General features: G+C 37.8%; 1 protein-coding gene across 3 annotated transcripts in view; it reads left to right on the top strand.

The window, feature by feature from the left end:
* Positions 1-17,360, top strand: part of blm (BLM RecQ like helicase) — a 58,603-nt gene extending 41,243 nt beyond the window's left edge. For 2 of the 3 annotated variants that reach the window (XM_053499792.1, XM_053499791.1), the window contains 7 exons: positions 71-261; positions 1,885-2,029; positions 2,106-2,305; positions 2,405-2,600; positions 3,415-3,537; positions 16,077-16,260; positions 16,476-17,360. In XM_053499792.1, the coding sequence (XP_053355767.1) occupies positions 71-261; positions 1,885-2,029; positions 2,106-2,305; positions 2,405-2,600; positions 3,415-3,537; positions 16,077-16,260; positions 16,476-16,635 (1,199 nt within the window). In that variant the 3' untranslated portion in view covers positions 16,636-17,360. The remainder of the gene's footprint in view (positions 1-70; positions 262-1,884; positions 2,030-2,105; positions 2,306-2,404; positions 2,601-3,414; positions 3,538-16,076; positions 16,261-16,475) is intronic. The other variant, XM_053499793.1, reaches the window with a different exon arrangement.
* The last annotated feature ends 5,517 nt before the right edge of the window (positions 17,361-22,877 follow it).

Here is a 22,877-nt window from a genome sequence, read left to right as displayed (position 1 = left end):
AATTGTTACAGATTCTTAAAATCAGTTGTCATTTTAAAACAATAATAATGGTTTCATAATGCTATTTCAGTGGACAAAGAAGGCAACCACCATTCCAAAGCTACTCACATAAACAATCTGCACAGCATGGTACATTTCTGTGAAAATTTGACGGAGTGTAGGAGGATTCAGCTTCTTGCCTACTTCGGGGAGCACAAATTTAATGCGGCGTTCTGCAAGCAGCATCCAGAGGTCATGTGTGACAACTGTGCTCAACCACATGTAAGTCGCTTAAATAAGTTATCTAGTTATCTAGCAATGAGGCTTAGTTTACTTAATATCTTAAAGATTTTTCCATGTTTCTAATCAATTTTAAATATACACTTTATTGCCAAAAGTATTCACTTACCCATCCAAATAGATAAATTCAGGGGTTGCAATCATGTCCATTGTTACAGGTGTATAAAATCAAGCACATAGGCATGCAGACTGTTTTTACAAACATTTGTGAAAGAATGGATCATTCTCAGAAGCTCAATGAATTCTAGCGTGGTAATGTGATAGAATGCCACCAGTGCAGTAAGTCCAGTCGTGAACTTTCCTGACTACTAAATATTCCACAGTCAACTGTTAGTAACTGTAAGTGTTAGGCCACGTAAAATCAGCACAAAGGTTGCCAACTTTTTGCACAGTCATTAGCTACAGATCGCAGAAGTTCATGTCAAATCAATTTTATATAATTGTTTTGGAGAGTGTGGAATTAGGTGAAAAGGCTGGTACAGGCAGGTTGGAATGGGTGGAGAAAAGTGTCAGGTGTGTTGTGCGATAAAAGAGTATCAGCGAGAATGAAAGGAAGATGGTAGAAGGATGCTGAGGTTGGAACTGCCAGGCAGGAGGTCTAGAGGCAGACCAAAGAGGCGATTTATGGATGCAGTGAGAGAGGACATGAAGTTAGATGATTCGCTGTGGCGACCTCTGAAAGAGAACAGACGAAAGACAAAGAAGTTGTTGCGACATTGTCACAAAGCAGCTTCACACAATCAAAATCATGTGGCCTTCAGATTAGCTCAAGAACACTGTTTGGAAAGTTTCATGGAATGGGTTTACATCACCAAGTGTAAAGGATGCAGTAGTGTAAAGCATGCCGCCACTGGACCTAGAGTAGTGAAGACGTGTTTTCTGGAGTGACAAATTGCGCTTTTCTGTGTGGCAATCCGGTGGATGAGTCTGGCTTTGGTAGTTGCCAGGAGAACGGTACTTGTCAGACTTAATTTTTGTAAAGTTTGTTGGAGAAAGGATTATAATGTGGGGTTGTTTTTCAGGAGATGAGCTTAACCCCTAAATTTCAGTGAAAGGATCTCTTAATGCGTCAGCATACCCAGAAATTTTGGACAAAAAAATGTGCCACTTTGTGGAAACAGTTTGGGCATGGCCTTTTCCTGTTCCAACATAACTGCGCACCAGTGTTTATAAAGACATGGATGAGCGATTTTGGTGTGGAAGTACTTGACTGGCCTGCAGAGTCCTGACCTCCACGTTGACCTTTGGGATGAATTAGAGCGGTGACTGCGAGCCAGGCCTTTTTGTCCAACATTAGTGTTTGACCTTACAAAGAATGATCACAAATTCCCATAAACTCTCCTAAACCTTTGAAAAGCCTTCCCAGAAGAGTTGGGAGCTGTTAGAGCTGCAAGGGTTGGGCCAACATCATATTAAACCCTATGGATTAAAAATTGGTACTTAAGTTCATATGCATGTGAAGGCAGGCGAGCGAATACTTTTTTGCAATATACTGTACCTTGATAGGAATAAGGGACCCAAAGGGGGAAAAGGTTTTTTTTCTACAAATAATTAGCTTTTTTTGTGTCTTACATCCTCTTTTTCTCTTCTTCTTATTACGTTAAGCAATACAAAGCAAGAAATGTGACTGAGGATGTGAAGAAGATTGTGCAGTTTGTACAGGAAAATTGTGAGAAGGTTGGCAGCAAACGTGCCAGATCTTTTCAGCAAAACAGACTCACTTTGAACATGTTGGTTGATATATTTCTGGGTAAGAGTGTGCTAAGAGTTTTTTAATTGCAGTGAAATTCTATGTATAACAGATCTTGACAGTAAACTCTTTACAGGCTTAAAATGTGCTCGAATCAAATCTGGCATGTATGGGATTGGAGCAGCGTACTCCAAACACAACGCTGAAAGGCTCTTTAAAAAATTAGTGCTGGACCACATTCTTATGGAGGACCTATACATTACTAATAATGGACAAGCTGTGGCTTACATATCAGTTGGCCTTAAGGCAATGGATGTCCTCCGTGGCATCATTCAGGTTTGGCCCTTCTTATCTTTAGTATGTACTCTGGGAGTGGTTGTAATATTACTAGCTTTTATTGAGGTCAGTTAATAAAAGATCTTGTGTTAATTGCAGGTGAATTTTCATGAGACTGAGAGTGCCTCTAGCATTAGAAAACACAAAGCCACTGTTGCCAAGAGTGTCTCTGAGAGGGAGGAAATGGTGAAGAAGTGTCTGGAAGAACTTAACGAGCTATGCAAAAAGCTTGGCAAAGTGTTTGGTCTTCATTACTACAATATCTTCTCAACAGCGACTTTGAAAAAGATTGCGGGTGAGTTTGTATATGTGTATAATGATAATAATAATAATATATATTTTTAACTTTAACATTTTTAATTTTGTGCTCTGCATTAACAATTAAATTGTCTTAACACTTGCTGTCTGTAAATATCTTACTTTTCCATCTAAAAAATTAAAGTCTACTTAAGACAGTCAAAAGAAACAAAAGTTGTTTTCTCATCTTGTAATTTTGTTCTTATATAATTTTGAGAAATAATTGTAATAATCGTAGTCATGATTTTTTTTTTTATAATCGAGCAGCTCAACTGGTGATGGTCACATTAAGTTTTGATTGGTCACATAAGACTGAGGAGATTATAATAATAAGACAAATAATTACATTTCTGTAAAAGTTTCATCTTGAAACTTTCATCTTGAAACATCTTTTCTTTTAATAAATCACATCCCCCAGTTTTATTTAGGTTCATACACCTATTTGATGACCTTTTAAATGCTATTTAAAAAAAAGGGGGGGTTATATTATTTGTTCTAAGATCTTCAATGCCTGTTCTCCCACTTCTCTTGAGCAGGTGTCTAGTGTTTTTTTTTGTTTGTTTTTTTTTGAGTATTTTAATACATCTTATTTTCTTTTTATTCTTGTATGTTATAGGGAGGTCTGTTCAAGTGTCATCTAACAAACTTTAGATTGTCTTTATAGATAGATAGATAGATAGATAGATAGATAGATAGATAGTATGAATTTGAAGTAGTATCAACATTGTATGAAAGTTAATTGTAATTTCTAAATGTATGCATTAAAAGTAATTATTTTATTTAATTTAAATAAATTTTATTTTGTGGTGCAGAAACTCTTTCTGCTGATCCTGAGGTGCTGCTGCAGATAGATGGTGTGACTGAGGACAAACTAGAGAAGTATGGCTCTGAGCTCATTGAGCTACTACAGAAATATTCAAAATGGCAGCTGTCAGGTAAAAACTTACTAAGCTTAAATTATTTCAACAGGTTTATACAAAATGATCTAACACAATGCTATTGTCTGTATGTTTAGTTTTTGTTTTAATATGGAGCCAAGCACTTAGTGCTTACAACCCTATTGTTTTTATTAAACTATCTTTATCATAACCTTCTTTTTTAAAACGGACATTTGCAGACCAAACCCTAGGGCTTATTGACACAAAAATAGATCATTTCATAGTACTTAATCTTGCTACACAGGACAGATAGCCGAGCCTAGTCAGACTAATGGTGGGTTAGTAACCTTATGGTATAGCAGTTGTCTCAAAACATTTGACTCCCACACATTCCTTATGTTCTCCATTTAAAAAAGAAGGGTTCTTGGAGCACCCTTCAGTTCAACTTAAATAGATTTCTTTGTTACTTTCCATAATTCCACAAGGTAATGTGGAAAGGGGGAGAAGTATGATGGTGTTAGCAAACTTAGAAAGGTTGAAAACAAGACATGCAGCTGCATTTTGGATAAGCTGCAGAGATCGAATGGTGCACAGAGGCATAACTGCCAGGGGTAAATTGCAGTAGTCCACTTGAAATAATAAACTTTAAATAACTTAAAATAAAGGGACTGAACAAGCCGCCTGAGTGGCCTGTGTGAGGAGAAATGTACAAATTAGAAAGAAACCAATAAGAGTGAGTGAGTAAGTTTAGCGATTTGAGGGGAAAAGGATGGTTGATGGTCAAGAGTTGCGGGCAGTTACTGTTGAGGTGGTCTGAGTGTTGTTCAAGGAGATCATAAGATCCTGATGGGGATGTATCACCTGGGATGAGCAGCAGTTGTGTTTTGCCAAGATTAGGTTTTAGTTGATAGAAGAGCAACTTTGACTGAAATAACCACTCCAACTAAGGAATGCAGCAAAGCATTTGTGAAGCATACGACTCATCTCCACTACAAATAGGAAAAAGAGGCTACAATTTGCACGAGCTCACCAAAATTGGACAGTTAAAGACTGGAAAAATGTTGCCTGGTCTGATGAGTCTCGATTTCTGTTGAGACATTGAAATGGTAGAGTCAGAATTTAGCGTAAACAGAATGAGAACATGGATCCATCATGCCTTGTTACCACTGTGCAGGCTGGTGGTGGTGTAATGGTGTGGGGGATTTTTTCTTGGCACACTTTAGGCCCCTTAGTGCCAATTGGGCATTGTTTAAATGCCAAAGGCTACCTGAGCATTGTTTCTGACCATATCCAACCCTTTATGACCACCATGTACCCATCCTCTGATGGCTACTTCCAGCAAGATTATGCACCACGTGACAAAGCTCGAATCATTTCAAATTGGTTTCTTAGACATGACATTGAGTTCTGTACTAAAATGGCCCCCACAGTTACCAGATCTCAACCCAATAGAGCATCTTTGGGATGTGGTGAAATGGGAGCTTCATGCCCTGGATGTGCATCCCACAAATCTCCATCAAATGCAAGATGCTGTCTTATCAATATGGGCCAACATTTCCAAAGAATGCTTTCAGCACCTTGTTGAATTAATGCCACGTAGAACTAAGGCAGTTCTAAAGGCGAAAGGGGGTCAAAAATCGTATTAGTATGGTGTTTCTAATAATCCTTTAGGTGTGTGTGTGTATATATATATATATATATATATATATATATATAAACTGCATATATGGAATGAAACCGGAGATCGTTACATATACACACTAAATGACTCATAGATAGTATGTGCGATAGTAAGCCAGTCAAATGATCGGGACTCGGCGCTTCTAGTGTTAAGGAGACAAGAGACAAGATAATCGTGTGGTTTCCCATGTCAGTTGCTGCTGATAGGTTCAGGGGGTGAGGACGGATGATTTAGCAGCATGGCGTTTCATGGAACGTGCTGCATTGACTTCAGATTAGTTAGAATCATTAGGATGTTTGGTGAGAGATAAAGAGACAGCTGATTGTGTACAGTATACTTTTGTGCTTTTGAAAACTTATTGCACTCAGGAGCTGTCATGGGGGAACATGTAAATGGATTACTAAATCGAGAGCACACCTAAACACACAGCCACCTAAACACACAGTATGAACGCAAAACAGTTCCTGCTATTCGTTATCACCCAAATGAGGATGAGTTTCCTGTTGAGTTGTCCTTTCCACCATCACCCTTGGCTTGCTCATCAGGGACAATCTGATCATTTTGATTTAAATATATTTTCTCTTACATTTCATATTAATTTCCAGAATTTGATTCTATAAAGCTGTTTGCAAAAATGACGATTGTTAAAAGCGCTATACAAATAAAATTGAATTAAACCTAATAACTGGTTGTGCCACTCTTGGTAGCAATACATTTAATCAAGTGTTTGTAATAACTGGCAAAGAGACTCTTACATAACTGTGGCCCCCACTATTTTTTACACAGTTGTTTTAATTCAGCCACACTGAAGCGTTTTCGACCATGAACAGCCTATTCAAGGATATCTGTCAAATTTAAGTTCGGACTTTGACTAGACCACTCCAAAACCTTGATTTGGTGGTATTTGAGCCATTCAGAGGTGGATGTTTCGGATCATTGTCATGCTGCATATCGCAAGTGAGCTTAAGGTCATGACCTGATGGCCAGACAGGATTTAATGAAAGCGCTCAGAATTAATGAAATGAATTAAATAACCCTATAAATTATGCAGAGTCGTCCAGACCTATATACCAAAGTTTTCTGGACCATCACTCTACCACCATCATGTTATTGAAACTGGTAATTTTATGCCAGAAGTAACAGGGGAAGCACATCTTCCAAAAATTACAACTTTTGTCACATCAGTCCACAGAATATTTGCTAAGATATTAATCTAAATTCTTAAGGATAATCGAGATACAGTTGGAACTTGGATTTTGAGCATAATTCAGTCCGGAAGTGGGCTCATATTTAAAGCAAATTTTCCCATAATACATAAAATAATTGATAAAAAATATAAAGCAAAAATGTAACAAATTAACCTGCACCCTACCCTTTAAAAAATGTCAAAATATTAGACCTCCCTCTCCCTCTTCTCGTCTTACACAGTAACACCTTTACCTCTCTTATTTGAGTTTTTCACACACACACACACACACACACACACACACACACACACCTTAACGGAAAGACGGTTTTATCAGAAAAACAAGGAACATTGTTAATGACACTCGTGTGAGCACATACTAACAATCACTGCTGTAAAATAATAAAAAAAAATTTAACCTTCACGTTACCTTTGAAAAGAATCGCGACAGAGCAGTGTTTCCATTAGAGATTGTGTGTGTGTGTGTGTGTGTGTGTGTGTGAAAGCGGGGGTGTTCAGTGACAAAGTGCAGGCTAATACAGAGAGGGAGAGAGAAAATGGATCTTTAACCCCTCTAAACGCACGCACACGTGTTATAATAAACAGTACAGGCGCGCTGTACAAACACGCATACAAATACAAAATAAAAGATTTTACACGCACACACGTTGGCACAGTGTTATAGTAAACAGTAAACATGTGCAGGAATGTTGATTATACCGGTGAAATACGCACACTAAGAGAGAGCAGGGGAGATGATTACCCCCAATTCTGCAGCGCAAGAGAGAAAAACCATTGGCTCAGTTGTGATCACGTGACGCCCTATGTCAAATCAAGAAGTGCATGCGTAATACATGATACTCGGTACGCATGAATTTTAGAGATAAAGGGGAGGTTTGATATCGGCCTGTAAGTGGAAAGCTGACAGGGGTCTAGGTCAGGTTTTTTGATTAGTGGTTTAATAACTGCTTATTTAAGGGATTTAGGAACATAACCACTGCTGAGTGAACAGTTAATTACTTTTAACAGGAGTTCTGTTATTGCTGGAACTATCTGCTTGAGAAAATGTGTCGGTATAGGATCTAATTCACAGGTTGACTATTTTGAAAAGGAGATGAGTAAAATTAGTACTCTCACTTCAAGGGGAGTAAAGTATTCTAGGTTCTGATGTGATTAATTTATCATCTGTATCACTTAAATTGTCTGGTTTCAAAGCCTGAATTTTTTGCCTAATATTTATGATTTTGTTATTGAAAAAGTTTATGAAATCCTCACTACTGTATGCTGTTGTGGAGATTTCTGCAGTGGTCTTGTTTTTAGTTAATTTAGCTATGGTATTAAATAAAAATCTAGGATTATTTTTGTTATTTTCTATAAGAGTGGAGATATACATTGACCTAGCAACACTGAGAGCTCTTCTATAGTTCAGGATGCTCTTCTTCCATGCTATTTGGAAAACTAACAATTTAGTTTGACGCCATTTGCTTCCTAATTTCCGAGCGGTTTGTTTTAGAGTGCGTGTGTGATCGTTATACCAAGGAGCGAGTTTCTTATCTCTAATCATTTTTCTTTTAACTGGAGCTACATTATCTAAGCTATAACGAAGTGTTGACTCTAGATATTCAGTCTCTTGATCGAGTTCTGTAGAATCAAATGGCGATCCAATCAAAGTTGATAACTCTGGAAGATTATCGATAAAGCTCTGTGTGGTATTTGATGTGAATGTACGTTTAAGGCGGTAGCGCGGTGCTGTGCGTACATTATTACTATGAGACACTTTAATTGAGACAAGACAGTGATTTGATATAACTTCAGACCGTGGAATTGTAATTATGTTTCTTATACTTAACCCGAAGGATAATATTAAGTCCAAAGTGTGACCTGCTTTATGAGTGGGTCCTACTACACACTGATTTACTCCTACTGAGTCCAGTATGGACATAAATGCTGTTCTCAGGGGGTCTTCTGGATTCTCAAAATGAATATTAAAATCTCCAGCAATTAACGCTTTGTCTACGGAAACGACAAGGTTTGAAGGGAAATCTGCAAATTCACAGAGAAATACAGAGTACGGCCCTGGAGGTCTATAAATGATGATTAGCGGAATTGTCTGAGCTGACTTTATGTTACTATAGAGAATTTCAAATGCATTAAATTTAGATAAAATTCCAGTTAGGAAGTAATTTGTACTTGTGAGGAAGAACACACAAACTTTCTAGAAACCACCAAAGGGTTTCTTATGGTAATTTTCATGTTTTTTGCTCTTTGTGTCCAGCATTGAATATTTATTTAAAAATTATTATGAACATGGCTGGATATAATAGCTGGAATGTGATTTGTGAATTTATGACTGAAATAAAGCTGTTCTGCGCCGTGCGTAAACCTTTCACTTTACAAAAGGCAGCGTTTTGCGTTTCATGTTGCTCCAAGGCTTTCAAGACAATCTACCAGGTTTGTTTATTCTCCAGAGAAAGCATAATACAACTGCCCCTATAGTAAATAAAAAGAATGGTAACAAATAATTCAAAAGTGAATAATTATTAATAGGGTTAGCCTAAAACAATATTGTTTCTATTGCTAAAGCAAACATGATTTTGTTTTACAATATATCTTTCATGATGAATGTGTGTATATGCGATTTAAATATATAGTAAACAATAAATGAGTGCCATTGATAAAAAAGGCTGATAAACGCGCACGCAGATATAAGCAGATTTATCGATACAACTGCAGACATACTCTACCAGAAATGCAGCAAACAAGTATATAGGCTACTCGCATTGTATATACTATGCAACAGTGTGCTCAGTTATTGTATTCCCTTTTTTTCACCTTTCAAGTAGGTGTGAAGTTATCAAACCGGTTTCGCATATATTTTTATAATAATAATCATCATGCTTTTTTGCTGTTTGTGTCCAGCATTAAATAATTATTTTATCCATTATTAGACCACGGCTGTAAATAATAAATGGAATGTAATTGTGAATATATGACTGAAATAAAGCTGTTCATTGGCGTGCGTGAACCCGTGGCTCGCATTTTCACTTTACAAAAGGCAGCATTTTTATCAAAAGGCTGATAAATGCGTGCGAATAAAAAATGCAGACAAACTTCACCAGAAAGTCATCGCCTCTCGCAACAATTTTTCAATTAAATTTTATTTGTATTGCGCTTTTAACAATTGGCATTGTCCCAAAGCAGCTTTACACAATCAAAAGAATTATTTAAGTTTGTATGGAATTTCCACCAGGGTCAGATAGTCCCTGGTGAGCAAGCCGAGGGCGACAGTGGCAAGGAAAAACTCCCTGAGATGGTAATAGGAATAAACCTTGAAAGGAACCAGACTCAACAGGGAACCCATCCTCATTTGGGTGAAACAGAGAGCAGGAATTGATCTGCATTCATACTGTGTGTTAGTTGGCAGCCAGTTCAGCATAACAGTTGATGTTTAATATGGAGTCCAGTTAGTTATTGAAAACTCAGGTAGACTTGTATGAAGTTCCAGTCCTGAACTGTTAAATGGTCAAGGCAGCGGGGAAACAGCTGCCAACACCAGTCGAGGCCAGAACCGTCTTCTAGGTAGAGAGAACCATCCCCAGACACGAGACGCATCCCAAAGAGGCACACGGGGCATCCATGTGACGAGATCTCCAACCAGAAGCGGGGCACCAGGATGGGTCAGACAGGTCCGGAGGGCAGAGGGAGTCTGGATCACTGGCAGCTCAGGAACGTCATGTGTAGCTCGACAGATAGAGGGAAGGAGAGAGAGGGTAGAGAGAGCACAAGAGAAGAGATAAGTTAGGTCTGGTCACAGTCAAATAATGTATATTTACTGTAGAGTGCAAGCAGAGACTCCGGCAGGACTAGCTATGACAGCATAACTAAAAGGGAGCGCCAGAAGGAAACACGGACATGAGGGCTCACTGAGATGTAAAGCAATCAATCACCTCACAGTCAACAAACCTGAGTGATCAATGAGAGTGGGGAGGACAGTATCTAAACATACCAGTTCACCATGCTACTCTACGAGTCCCCCAGATCTGCTCCTTTACCTAAGGCAAATCTATTTATAAAAATGCTTGATTAAATAAATAGGTTTTTAGCCTGCACTTTTTACATAACAGTGAAAAGTAATACGATGCTTACGGATTATGTTGCCTAAAGGAAGTATGTAAAGGGAAAAAAGCAGTGGGCCTAAAAATGAACCCTTTTGTGTGTAATGTCTCATGCTCCCTGAACCACTCTTTCACAATTTGAGCTAGATAAATTCTGGCATTGTCATCTTGGAATATGCCCATACCAAAATCCATTGACCGAAAACTTAGGCATTTAGTATACTCAGGTAGTTTACTGTATACTCGGATAGTATACCTCATTTTATGGGCAGACGACATTGCTGAACCTACACTTGACCGACAGAAGCAATCATAACACTGTCCTACAGGCTTGTATGAAAGGCATTAGTGGGCGTGATGGGTGGATCGCTTTGTCTGCCATTACTCTGGAACTGGTTAAATTTGCACTCTTCAGACCACAAGATATTTTTCCAGTGTCTTTAAAGAAAATTTAAGCCCTATTAGCCTCTTTGATATGTTGTTTTCCCAAGGCTACACAGTTGTAGAGTCCCAATTATTTGCTTTATCTTTGCATTGTGCTTGAGGAAAATGCTTTCACTACTTTCTTACTTTCACCATTAAACATGAACATCTACTGTTTTGTTTTTTTTCTGATTTGATTTCAGCAAACATTTAAGCAATCTCCCATCATGCTTAATTAGGATGTTTTTTCAATCACATTTCTTCCTCGATGATAGTTTTTTAACCCAGTTTTACTAGTTTTAGCAATTCCTTTTGTGTTGTTTTCTTGAAGCAGGACAATAATTTAACCCTTCTGAAACTGATGGAAAGCTTTTAACTATTTTCTTAGTTATCTCTAGGTGGTAAAGACTTTCTAGATAATAAATGTGTTCAACATTCAACTTAAAATTACATTTAACAAAAAATACAGTTTGCTGAGCAACACGTATCGGTGATCTGCCATAATGATTTCTAAACTTTGCAAATAATTTACTCCTACCACATAGGATGCCAACGTGTAAATAGTTCAGTGTACACCACCTATAGGATTATTTTTTTTTTTACAAATGACATTTTATCGTCTCAAGTGCTTCTGGAGTCATAAACGCGTGATGATTAGTTGCGAGCACAAAGCAGATGCGCACAGATTTTAATGACTAATATGATTTTGGAGTCAATGTGGAGATAAATAAATCTGCACACAAAATCACAATTCATAGCTAAATCGATCCATATATATGGATCAGAGAGAGAACTAGCATCGTTCTGGGGAGTCTGCACATCTTGCTTGTTCCTTGCAGATATTACAATTATTTATAAACATTACTACTACTACTACTACTGTGCTCCCAGAAATGCTGGGAAAACTCGGAGGCAAAAATGCCAGCATTATGGTGGTATGTGTATTCGGACAGTTGTACAGTTGCACTGTAGTGATGTGCGGGTCGGGTAGTTTTCCAACCCGTGGGTCCAGCTTTTATGAAATTATTCTGCCTGCACCAGCCCGCCCCGCACCATTGTATCTATTTTTACAACCCGCCCTGCACCCGCGACCATTAAATAGACATACTAGGCATTGTAATTCAATGAAAACAGCCTTTATTTCAGCCTAAAAGTGCTTGGAAACATCGCCGTGTAAACTGGCAACAACATATAATTATGAATATGAACAGAAATCAGGTCATATTAATAACAAGATAATGATAAACATTTTAAACATTTACAAAGCAGCGTTTGTAATCTAGGCTAAACAATTTTTTATTTTAGATTTGTATAGGGCAGGGCAGGTATTTCTACTTTAGCGTTTACAGCCTACGCTAAATAACCACTGACTTTTTTTTTTCATTTATCACATGGAAATGTTCATTTAGCGTTTTCTGTACGTTTGCTGTGCAAAAAAAAGAATGCTTAAAACATTAGATTTAGCAGCCTAACCTTTTTTTTCTTTTAATGATATAAAGTCCCGACCTCAATTTCTCCCGCGCCTCGTCTTCCATCTTCACTTTTATTTCTTTGTTTTTGTTGTGACTGGCAACGCTAGCTGCTTGGCGCTTTAGTGACTTAGTGACATAACCTTATCAAAGAACTTAATAAAATATGAAAATAGATATTCCCAAATATTTAATATCGGCTATAGGGAATTGCACGCAACATACATGGATTTTTTTATTTTATTTTGTTTTTAATGACCCGTCCCAACCCGCCCCGCAAATAACGTGACAATTTCTTTACCCGCCCCTACCCGACCCATGGGTTACCAGACGACCCGCGCATCACTGTTGCACTGCTATACACTGACACTTCTGTTTAAGGTCAAAAGATGATTGTGATTTATCAGAATTTCGCCTTTCATTTAGTAATAATTTTTCCAAACCAGTAATAGTGGCATCACAAACTGTTGCATTCATGTGTTATGCTTTTCAAGGCTTTAATCACATCATCTTTGAGTAATTTGATTTATGGATTTGTGAAATGCATGCTTGGTTCAGTCTAGTGACTGCAGAGAATCACCGGATAATAACAGGATATTACTACCTTCATGCTTTATTGCAAAGCTCAGTCATGACTGCATGTGGCCTCTTTTTAGTAGTGGCTTTTTTCTACCATCCCTCCCATACACGTCACATTTGTGGATAATGTGATGTAATATTGTCACATGCACACAATGACCAAATATTTTTGCAAATAACTGCTGTAGATCAAAGATGTTTTAATTTTATTTATTTTAATTAAAAATTGTAATTATAACTGTCATGAATTTCTGCAACTGCCTTAGAGTTGCTGTAGGCCTGTTGTTAACCTCTCTGATTTCCTCCTGGCTTCTTGATCCAGAGAAGGTTTGTGTTGTACCAAATACCTTTTACTTCTTAATAAGAGACTTCACTTTGCTTCTAGGCAGTGATAACCCTTCTCTTTTTTTATCCATCTCCTGACTTCTGCCTGTGCACAACAGAGAACTTTTGCAGTGCCTTACCACCCGTAGTTGCTTCATTTGCACCAACAGGGACTGAAATGCTCCAGCTTTTCATGCTGAGTTAATCGACATGAATACAGCTGATCACAGATGAAAGTCAAGTGGCTTTGTGCGCCATTGAAATGGTGATTAGCTCTACCTGATTAAGTCATTTTTGTAAACTAAATCAGTGATCCTTCCAAATTGTGATTTATTTTTTTCCTATATTTTTTGACATGGTGGTATATCTTTCATCTTTTGCGTTAAATACAGCTGGATAAAACTAAAATTGTAGGTCTTCATTTTAGGCAAAGTTATTGCCTTTTCTGCAAAGTAAAATGCAATCATAAGAAAGGGTGGCGATTCTTTTCTATGCATACTATAGATTTTATATTTTTTATATAGCATTTTTTCATCGTTGTAGTCAAATCTTTTTGCAAATAACTGCTGTAGATCAAAGATGTCTTCTTTTTTTCTACTTTAAAAATAATTAATTTATAATTAATGAATTTCTAATTAATATTTACAGTGAAACTTTGGATTGCATGTAACCCAGTTTGCCAGTGTTCCGCAAGAAGAGCATGAATATTTAATAAATCTTGACTTGAAAAACGAGCAAGTCTTGGTTTACGAGTACCAAGTATCAAGTAGTACGCATGCGCTTCTTGTTTTGATGTTGAGCGTCACATGATCACAAATGAGCAAATGTTTTTTTTTTCTCTTTTGCAATGCGAAATTGTGGGTAATCGTTTCTCCTGCTCTGTCTCCTTCTACTTGAGCCTCCAATAACAAACTGGACTTTGTATTAACTTACATATCATCTGTTATATTAAAATTCCAGCTCCCTAACACACATTATGATTGTAGAACAATTCCTATTATCCATTATCTCCCAAATGAGGATGGGTTTTCTGCCGAGTCTGGTTCCTCTGAAGGTTTTTTTTTCTCTCAGATAGTTTTTCCTTGCCACTGTCGCCTTTCGCTTACTCAACAGGGACAGTCTGGTCATTTTAATGTACACACATTCTCTTACATTTCCATAATTTTCTACTGATTTTGTAAAGCTGCTTTGCCACAATGGCTACTGTTAAAAGTGCTATACAAATAAAATTGAATTGAAATTAAATTGTTTAAACAATCAGCCTAACAGTGCCTACCTGGGTAACAAGAAACACATTTTAGTCATATTCTAAAATATTTTGATCACTTGAAAAGTGGGTTGATACAAAAAAATTCTAATGAATTAAGTTAACAAAGCTACATGCAAATATAAAAATATATCTACAGTGGAACCTTGGATTATGAGTAACACGGTTCCGCAAATGGTTTACGAGCACCAAGTACCATGTTTTATGCATGCGCTTTTTGGTTTGATCCCGAACGTTTTTTCTCTCTCTTGCGCTGTGGAATTGTCTCCCCTGCTGGGTCTTAGTGCTCGTCTCTACCTCGTATAATCAACATCCGTGCATGCGTGTACTGTTTACTATAACACTGTGACTCCGTGTGTGTGTAAAACATATTTTATTTTGTGTTCGGAAGCGCGTGTACTCTTTCTTATAACACGCGTGTGCGCGCGAGTAAAGCAAAAGGAATTCTCATTACAGAGGTTAAAAATCTATTTTCTTCCTCATCGCGGCGTGTGCGTGCGCGCATGAGCAAGCAATTTGACACTGTGCCGGGTGTGTGTGTGTGTGTGTGTGTGTGTGAACCTCCTTCACAAACACGCGCGCACAGAAATTGAGGCGAGAGACACACACTCTGCTCTCCGAAGAAACTCTGCTCTGTCGCATATATTTTTAGAGGTAAGGTGCTGGTTCATTTGTTTTTGTTTTACTTTACAGCAGTGATTTTGTTAGTTTGCGCTTACATGAGTGTCATTAGCAATGTTTATTTCAAGTTTTTAGATAAAACAGTGTAGTGGGAGAGAGACGTTGATTTATGACCGCTGTTTAAGGAAGTGTAGTCCAGTGTCGGAGATGCATTATGGGTAATGCAGTCTGGTGTGTGTGTGTGTGTGAACGCGAATGCGAGATGTAAGCTAGAATATAGAGCGTGAGTTTTGTTCTTCAGTAATTTTTTTTGTTGTATTCAAGTGCAGGATCCACCCTAAAGTTTGTACTATAACCTGACAATGCAGCAAATAAAAGAACAGGCATACATCAAACTTTAATAATTTAAAAGAGAACACAGTCTTTTTGTTAATGTGTGTGTTTAAACGAGAGGAGAAAATTTTAATGTGTAAGATGAGAAGGGGGAGACAGGAGGGGCTGAAAGCAAGACTCTCCACTTACACTAGCCTCACACACACACACACACACACACACACACATACACACATACATGCCTGTGTGCTCAAATGGAAACATTTACCTCCCGGGATTAATTTTTTACTTTTTTAAAAGGTAAAGTGCAGGTTAATTTGTTTTATTTTTACTTTATATTTTGTATTAATTATTTTTATGTATTTATTTTTTGGGGGGCTGTAGAACAAATAATTAAAGTTTCCATTATTTGTTATGGGAAAATTAAATTTGGTTTATGAGTGTTTTGGAATACGAGCCCACTTCCGGAACAAATTATGCTAATAATCCGAGGTTCCACTGTATTTATTAAAGGCAAAATTCTCTTGGCTTTCATTTCTAAATATTAATACACAATATTTTTAAAAGCATCTAACAATTTCTATACAATTATTTTCAGTTTCCCATAAAGATGCAGAGCAGGCTGAGGGCCCTCACTCTTTTGATGAATATAATGAAGAAGATTGTAACATGTCTGCCTACTTTAGGAGATGCAAAAGTGAAGGAGAAAAAAGAAAAAAAGCACATTTTTCTAAGAACCCGAAAAGGCGCAGGGGTTTCAACAGCCAGAACTTATTTAAAGGGTCAGTATTTAAATTTGAGCACTTTGGACTTGGAGCGTAACTTGGAATGATTGGAATGATCTTTGATGTTTGATTATTTTTTTTTTATTTTTTTTTTTATACCATAATGTTTCTAAGGATTCATAATGATATTGATGATGCCTAAAATATAAAAATATTTTTTGGGGGATTAAATGAAAACTAATTAATAATTTCAATTTCTGTTCAATGTGCAGTGGAAACCGGCTATTATATAAAAAAGGCACAGATGCAGCTAGAGTCTCTAAGCATGCTCCTTCAGTTTCAGCAGGGAAGAAACCTGGTTTCATGGCTCTCCCCATCCCTAAGAGTTCTGAGCGACCATTCCTCAAACCTGCCTTTTCTCAAATTGGCTGATTCCACAACTACAGATTTTAAAGCTTTTATTGTAAAAAGTACCTTTATTTTTTTATCCCTTATTTCTTGTTGTGTATTAAACCCATAATTTTTTTATTACTTTGTATTGTTTAACATATTGTTTGTGTTTATATTAATTTTAGCATTAAAGTTTAAATGTTTCTGGATGCAAATAATTACAGTACCCATTTCAAAAACAGTTCTGTTTTGTAAATTTGATACAATGACTGATTCATGTATTACCCATTATACTATTATTACCATTATACTACTATTACCAAAGTTGCATTTTATGAGTAATCCTTGAACTTTTTGACACTTTATAGTTTAACAGGCTCAAACTGAAATGGGATTGATTGGGGTTTTGTGCCATGATCTATGTAAACAATAACACTGAAATTTGTGGAATCTGTGTGAATATAGTTTGCAAAAGATTTCTAGGTTGAAAAAAAAATTCTTTATATACTTTTCCAGTTTGTGTCATGGTTCCTTTGATAATTTAGGTACACCTACCCTCCCTAGTGAACTGTGCTTTTTAGACTTGAGGTAACTGTGAACCCCTTTAAAGAGAATGTAAAAAATGTGCAACTGAACCACTATTTGGCTTAAATGTAGAGCATCTGATCATTATTATAGGTTTTTAATAATGGTTTTGCAATGTAGGTATGTACATTTTGCAATTAAGGTATGTACATTATTCAAATAAAAAAATTAATAGGTGAGGATACAGGATATCTGTACACTGAAAATTCATATACATTTTCTTCAGTGGTTAGTCAAAAAGAACCTGGAAAAAAAAAATCTCCTTGTATGCCACCACCGGTATCTAAAATGGTACTTTCCAGTTTCAGATTGATTGAACACATCTGATTCAAGTAATCATCAGTGGGTAGTGCAAGGGTGTAGATGTCAAGGACCAGGGTCAGCCACCCCTAGACTAGACTGATAAATGGGAAGCACACTGACAACAGTCAGTGAGAGAGACCTTTTTTTTTTTTTTTTACATATTTTTTGTAATTATGCACGTATAGTAAATAAAGAATAAAATATTTGTTTTAAACCTATGACAAAAAGCATCTAACAATTTATATAAAATTATTATCTTTTTCCCATAAAGATGCAGAGCAGGCTGAGGGCCCTCACTCTTTTGATGAATATTATGAAGAAGATTGTAACATGTCTGCCTACTTTAGGAGATGCAAAAGTGAAGGAGAAAAAAGAAAAAAAGCACATTTTTTTCTAAGAACCCGAAAAGGCGCAGGGGTTTCAACAGCCAGAACTTATTTAAAGGGTCAGTATTTAAATTTGAGCACATTGGAATTGGATCGTAACTTGGAATAATTGGAATGATCTTTGATGGTTGTTAAAATCATAAAATATTTTATGCTGGTTGAGTATGCACAATGTAAATAAAAGTCACAGATATCATTTAGCATATACCTCTAATAAAATTGCCTGTGCATGGTGTGTATGTGTCTAATGGGAGATAGAGTGACATAAAGAGGAAAAAGAAAGAAAGTGATTTTTCTGTCTCTGGCTAATGACCTAAACACCTTTACTAACTTCAAAGCTGCAGCTAACAGTGCTAATGATTCTATCAGTGCTACTAGTTCTAATGGCAGCAAAGGAGGGTAAACATCAGGAAAGGAGCAGCAGGTTGGGTCTTTAAATCTTGCAATGACCAAAAGTTTAGCACCTGTGGTTACAGAGATATTTAACCTTTCCTTGTCAAAATTGGTAAATTTCACATGCTTTAAACTGTCTATTATCCTTCTTGTCCCAAAAAAACCCTCTGCCTATTGCCCTGTAGCTGTGAACTCAGTATGTCTCTTTTGTTTCTCTTAAGTCAGCTTTAGGAGAAATTAAAAAGACAAAGTCGTGCTTGTAATGAGAAAGCTCAATTCAGTCTCATGAGACTAGAAAAAGCTCATTCTAAACAAAATTTGCTATAGGGTAAGACAATATATTTTGTTTCAGTGACAGCCGCACTGAACGAGATAAATGTTGAATGAATTAATATTGTATCGTTAGCCCAACGTTAGCACTGTCGCCTTGCACCTTCAGGGTCCGGGTTTAATTCCCGGCCAGCCTCCAGGTTAGGCTAATTGGTGTTTTCAAATTGCCCGTAGTGTGTGTGTGTGTGTGTGCCCTTCGTTGGATTGGCACCCTGTCCAGGGTGCACCCTCCCTCGTGCCCTCCTGGGATAGGCTCAAGGTCCCTGCGACCCTAAATGCAGGATAAAGCGGTATAGATGATGAGTGAGTAAGTGGAGTGTTAGCCCAACTCCTTACAGTGTGATTTGTTGAGACAGCAGGTAACATTGTGTTCTTGAAAACTTTGGAGACACAAACTGATTAAACTAAAAATCTCAAGTTAAGCCAGAAATTTATCTTCACTGAGTGATTTTATAACCCCACACACACAGGACCGACTCGATCAAACTGCACTAAAAAGGTGAAGATGGCTGTTTTGTGGCCTCTATTCTGAGTAAGTTTAAGTTAATTATGTTTTAACGAAATACGTTTCTGTTAGCTTAGACAGTTAACGTTATGTTTTCACTTATCGTTATACTAAGGCACCCTGACATTACTGAGGTAAGCTTAGCTCACATTAGACTTCATGTTACCGCTCTGTACAATAGTTAACTAACGTTCATAACTGTATCAAATTTGCCCTGGCTTTTGCCCAGCACGCACAGCCGAGTGAGTGCCCTGCTAACGAAACTTAGAGAAAACTCCAGTTAATTAACAGTTAAGGACTACTCCTTAACTTTGGTGCTTTAGTACTCTAAGTTAAGGGATATAAAATGTCTGTGTTAGTTTGGCTTCAGAGTTGTTAATGCTTATTCATGAGTATTATATTAGTTAACTTTTCTGTATGAAAAGCGAATTAAAGGTACTCAGTTATTTCAAAACAGCACTCTATTTGGAAAAAAAAAAAAACTTTGCTAGTTTATTTAAAAAGTTTATGGTATTGTAATATAAAATAATCAGTAAGATAATGATAACCATCTGGTGTTATCCAGGTATTGACTTTAAGCAAAATAGAACCTGTATTTTCTTGCTTTATGCTGATCACTGTTTTAACTGACTAGTTTTGGAAGAATAATGTTTTTTGAAGTGATGTTTGTGTGTTGTATTTGTTGGGTTATTGCTACTGTACCTAGTATTTATAGAACCAACTACATTAATTGGATAAAATGCTTATAAAAATAAATAACTTTTAATTTAAATTACAAATTCTATTCTTAATCACAACATGAAAAAATGTGCTAAATGGATTATTAGTTTAAAGTAAGTGAAGAAAAACAAAGCCTGTTCAAAAAAGCCTGTTCAAAAAAATAGCTGTGTGGGGGTAATTAGAGAGGTAAATTATTCTGTGAAAAACAGGTGTCAAACAAGTTCTCCTTATTTAAGGATAAATGCAGAAAAGCTTGTCCTGTTGATTTCTTTCTGAAAATCAGAGTAAAATGGGTTGTCCAGACATCATATGACGTTCAGAAGAACATCATACTTTGATTCAAAAGTTGATTAGAGATGGAAAAACATACAAAGAATTGCAGAAAAAGATAGGCTGCTCTGTTAAAATGACACGAAATCATTTTTAAGCTTTAAAATGGAGACCAAAATTGACTCAAAGAACATCTAAAGTTACCTGTTAGTACTGTTACTATTAGAAGACGGCTATGTGAAGTCAAGCTATCAGCAAGAAGCCCCCGCAAAGTCCCATTGTTGAAAAAAAAAAAAAGACATGCTGAAGAGTTCACAGTTCGCCAAAGAACACACTGACTGGCCTAAAGAGAAATGGTGCAATATTTTGTGGACTGATGTAAGCGAGTTTGTTCTTTTTGGGTCCAGACAGTTTGTCAGGCAACTCCCAAACATTGAAATTCAAATTTTATTTGTCACATACACAGTCATACACAGTACGATATGCAGTGAAATGCTTAGACAACTGCTCGTGACCTAAAAATAGAAGACTATGAGGAGTAATAAGAAATAAATATAAAAATTAAAATAAAGGGTAAATAAAACTGGGAAAGAATAAAATAAAATATAAAAATTAAAGTAAAAAAAATAACTACAACAAAAATACACAATATAGAAAAATGAATGTATGAAAGAAATATAGAACAATAGAGCAGCTAAACGAGTAGGTATATATTTATGTAATTTTTGTGTGGAATGGAGTTAGAATAAATGGTAATGAAAGAATGGTAATGTCCAGCGTTTGTGCAATCCACATATTTAAAGTGACTTGTTCAGTGCAAAATATACTTAAGTAATTTATTTAAAGTGACTTGTGACAGAGTGATATGATGACCACAAAGTGTAGTTGTGCAGTGGCCACTAATGTAAACAAATGTCGAGAATGTCCAGTGTGTGTGTAAAAACCATATGCGTGGGTCAGTACTGTGTGGTGGTGTGATTGAGAGACCGTATCGTCTGTGGGAAGAATCTCAGAATCGCTTTCCTGACCTCAACAGAGAGAACAGTCCATTGTTGGGATGGCTGAGGTCCTTCACAATCTTCCTGGCCTTGGTCCAGCACCGCCTGCTGTAGATTGAGTGCAGGTCAGGGAGCTTGGTGTGGATGGTGCGCTCAGCTGATCGCACCACCCTCTGTAGAGCTCGTCTGTCCAGGTTGAGATGTTTCCTGTCAGGATGCTCTCTATGGTGCAGGAGTAAAAGTTCCTGAGCACCTTGGAGGGCAGTCGGAAGTCTCTCAAGCGTCTGAGGTGGTAGAGAAGCTGTCAGGCCTTTTTCACCAAAGTGTTGATGTGACAGGACCATGACAGGTAATGAACACCGAGGTATTTGAAGCTGTCCACTCTCTCCACTGGGCTCTTGTTGATGACGGGGGTTTGGTAGTTCCTCTCCTGCTTAGTGCTGAAGTCCACTATCAACTGCTTTGTCTTACTGACGTTTAGGAGGAGGTTGTTCCTCTGGCACCAGTTCTCCAGATTCCTAATCTCCTTCAGGTAGGCCGTCTCGTTGTTATCAGAGATCAGGCCCACCACGACGGTGTAGTCAGCAAACTTAATGATGGTGGTGGAGCTGGTAGTGGCCACACAGTCATATGTGTACAAAGAGTACAGCACGGGGCTTAGAACACACCCCTGGGGGGCTCCAGTGCTGAGAGTGATGGAGGCTGAGACATGTCCACCCATCCTTACTGCCTGTGGTCTGCCAGTTAGGAAGTTGGAGATCCACTGACACATAGATGAGCTGAGTCCCAGGTGCTCCAGCTTGGTGGTGAGGTTGGAGGGAATTATGGTAATCAAATGCAGTGCTGTAGTCGATGAAGAGCATTTTGTGTAAAGCTTTTGTGAAAATTCTGTGTAAAGCTGCTTTGTGATGATGTAAATCGTTAAAAGCGCTATACAAATAAAATTGAATTGAATTGAATTTTAACATAATTCCCCCTTCTAGTGTCCGAGTGAGTAAGTGATGTGTGGAGTAGATGAGAGATGGCATCGTCTGTGGAACGATTTGGACGGTAAGCGAACTGTAGTGGGTCCAGTGTGTCCAGTAGTGAAGAAATGATGAAGTCTCCGACCAGGCGTTCAAAGCACTTCATCACTACTGAGGTGAGGGCTACAGGTCGACAGTCATTGAGAGAAGCAGGATGAGGTTTCTTCGGGACAGGAACAATGATGGACTCTTTGAAGCATGTGGGGATCATCGACTGAGATAAAGAGATGTTGAATATCTCAGTGAACACAGGTGCTAGCTGGTCTGCGCAGGCTCTGAGAATACGACCTAAGATGCCGTCTGGTCCTGCTGCTTTCCTGGTGTTCACTCTCTTGAAGGCTCTCCTCACGTCATGCTTGGTGATGATGAAAGCTTTTCCGGTGCTGGCAGTGTCTTCCTGTCTGCAGCCGTTAGCGCCGCTAGTATTAGCATCGCTTGCGTCTTTAGCTGCACCCTCGAAGCGAGCATAGAAATTGTTCAGCTCGTCTGCCAGAGTCGAGTCTTTTTCTCCACGGTATCATCCGCTAGTTTCCCAATGAATCCCACAACCGCTTCCATAGACACGCTGACGTCATCGGAGCTATTTTGGAACATGTCCCAGTCTGCGTCATCAAATGCGTCCTGTAACGCGGCCACCGATTGGTCCGTCCAGCGTGCGACCTCCCTCTGAACCGGAACTTCCTGTTTCAGTCGTTGTTTGTATTTTGGCATGAGGAAGATGGCGGCGTGGTCGGATTTGCCAAACGGAGGGCGAGATTGTGCCTTGTAG

The sequence above is a fragment of the Clarias gariepinus genome, chromosome 7 (assembly GCF_024256425.1).
Source record: "Clarias gariepinus isolate MV-2021 ecotype Netherlands chromosome 7, CGAR_prim_01v2, whole genome shotgun sequence".
Taxonomy (NCBI): Eukaryota; Metazoa; Chordata; class Actinopteri; order Siluriformes; family Clariidae; genus Clarias; species Clarias gariepinus.
This window is presented reverse-complemented; position numbering and strand designations above follow the sequence as displayed.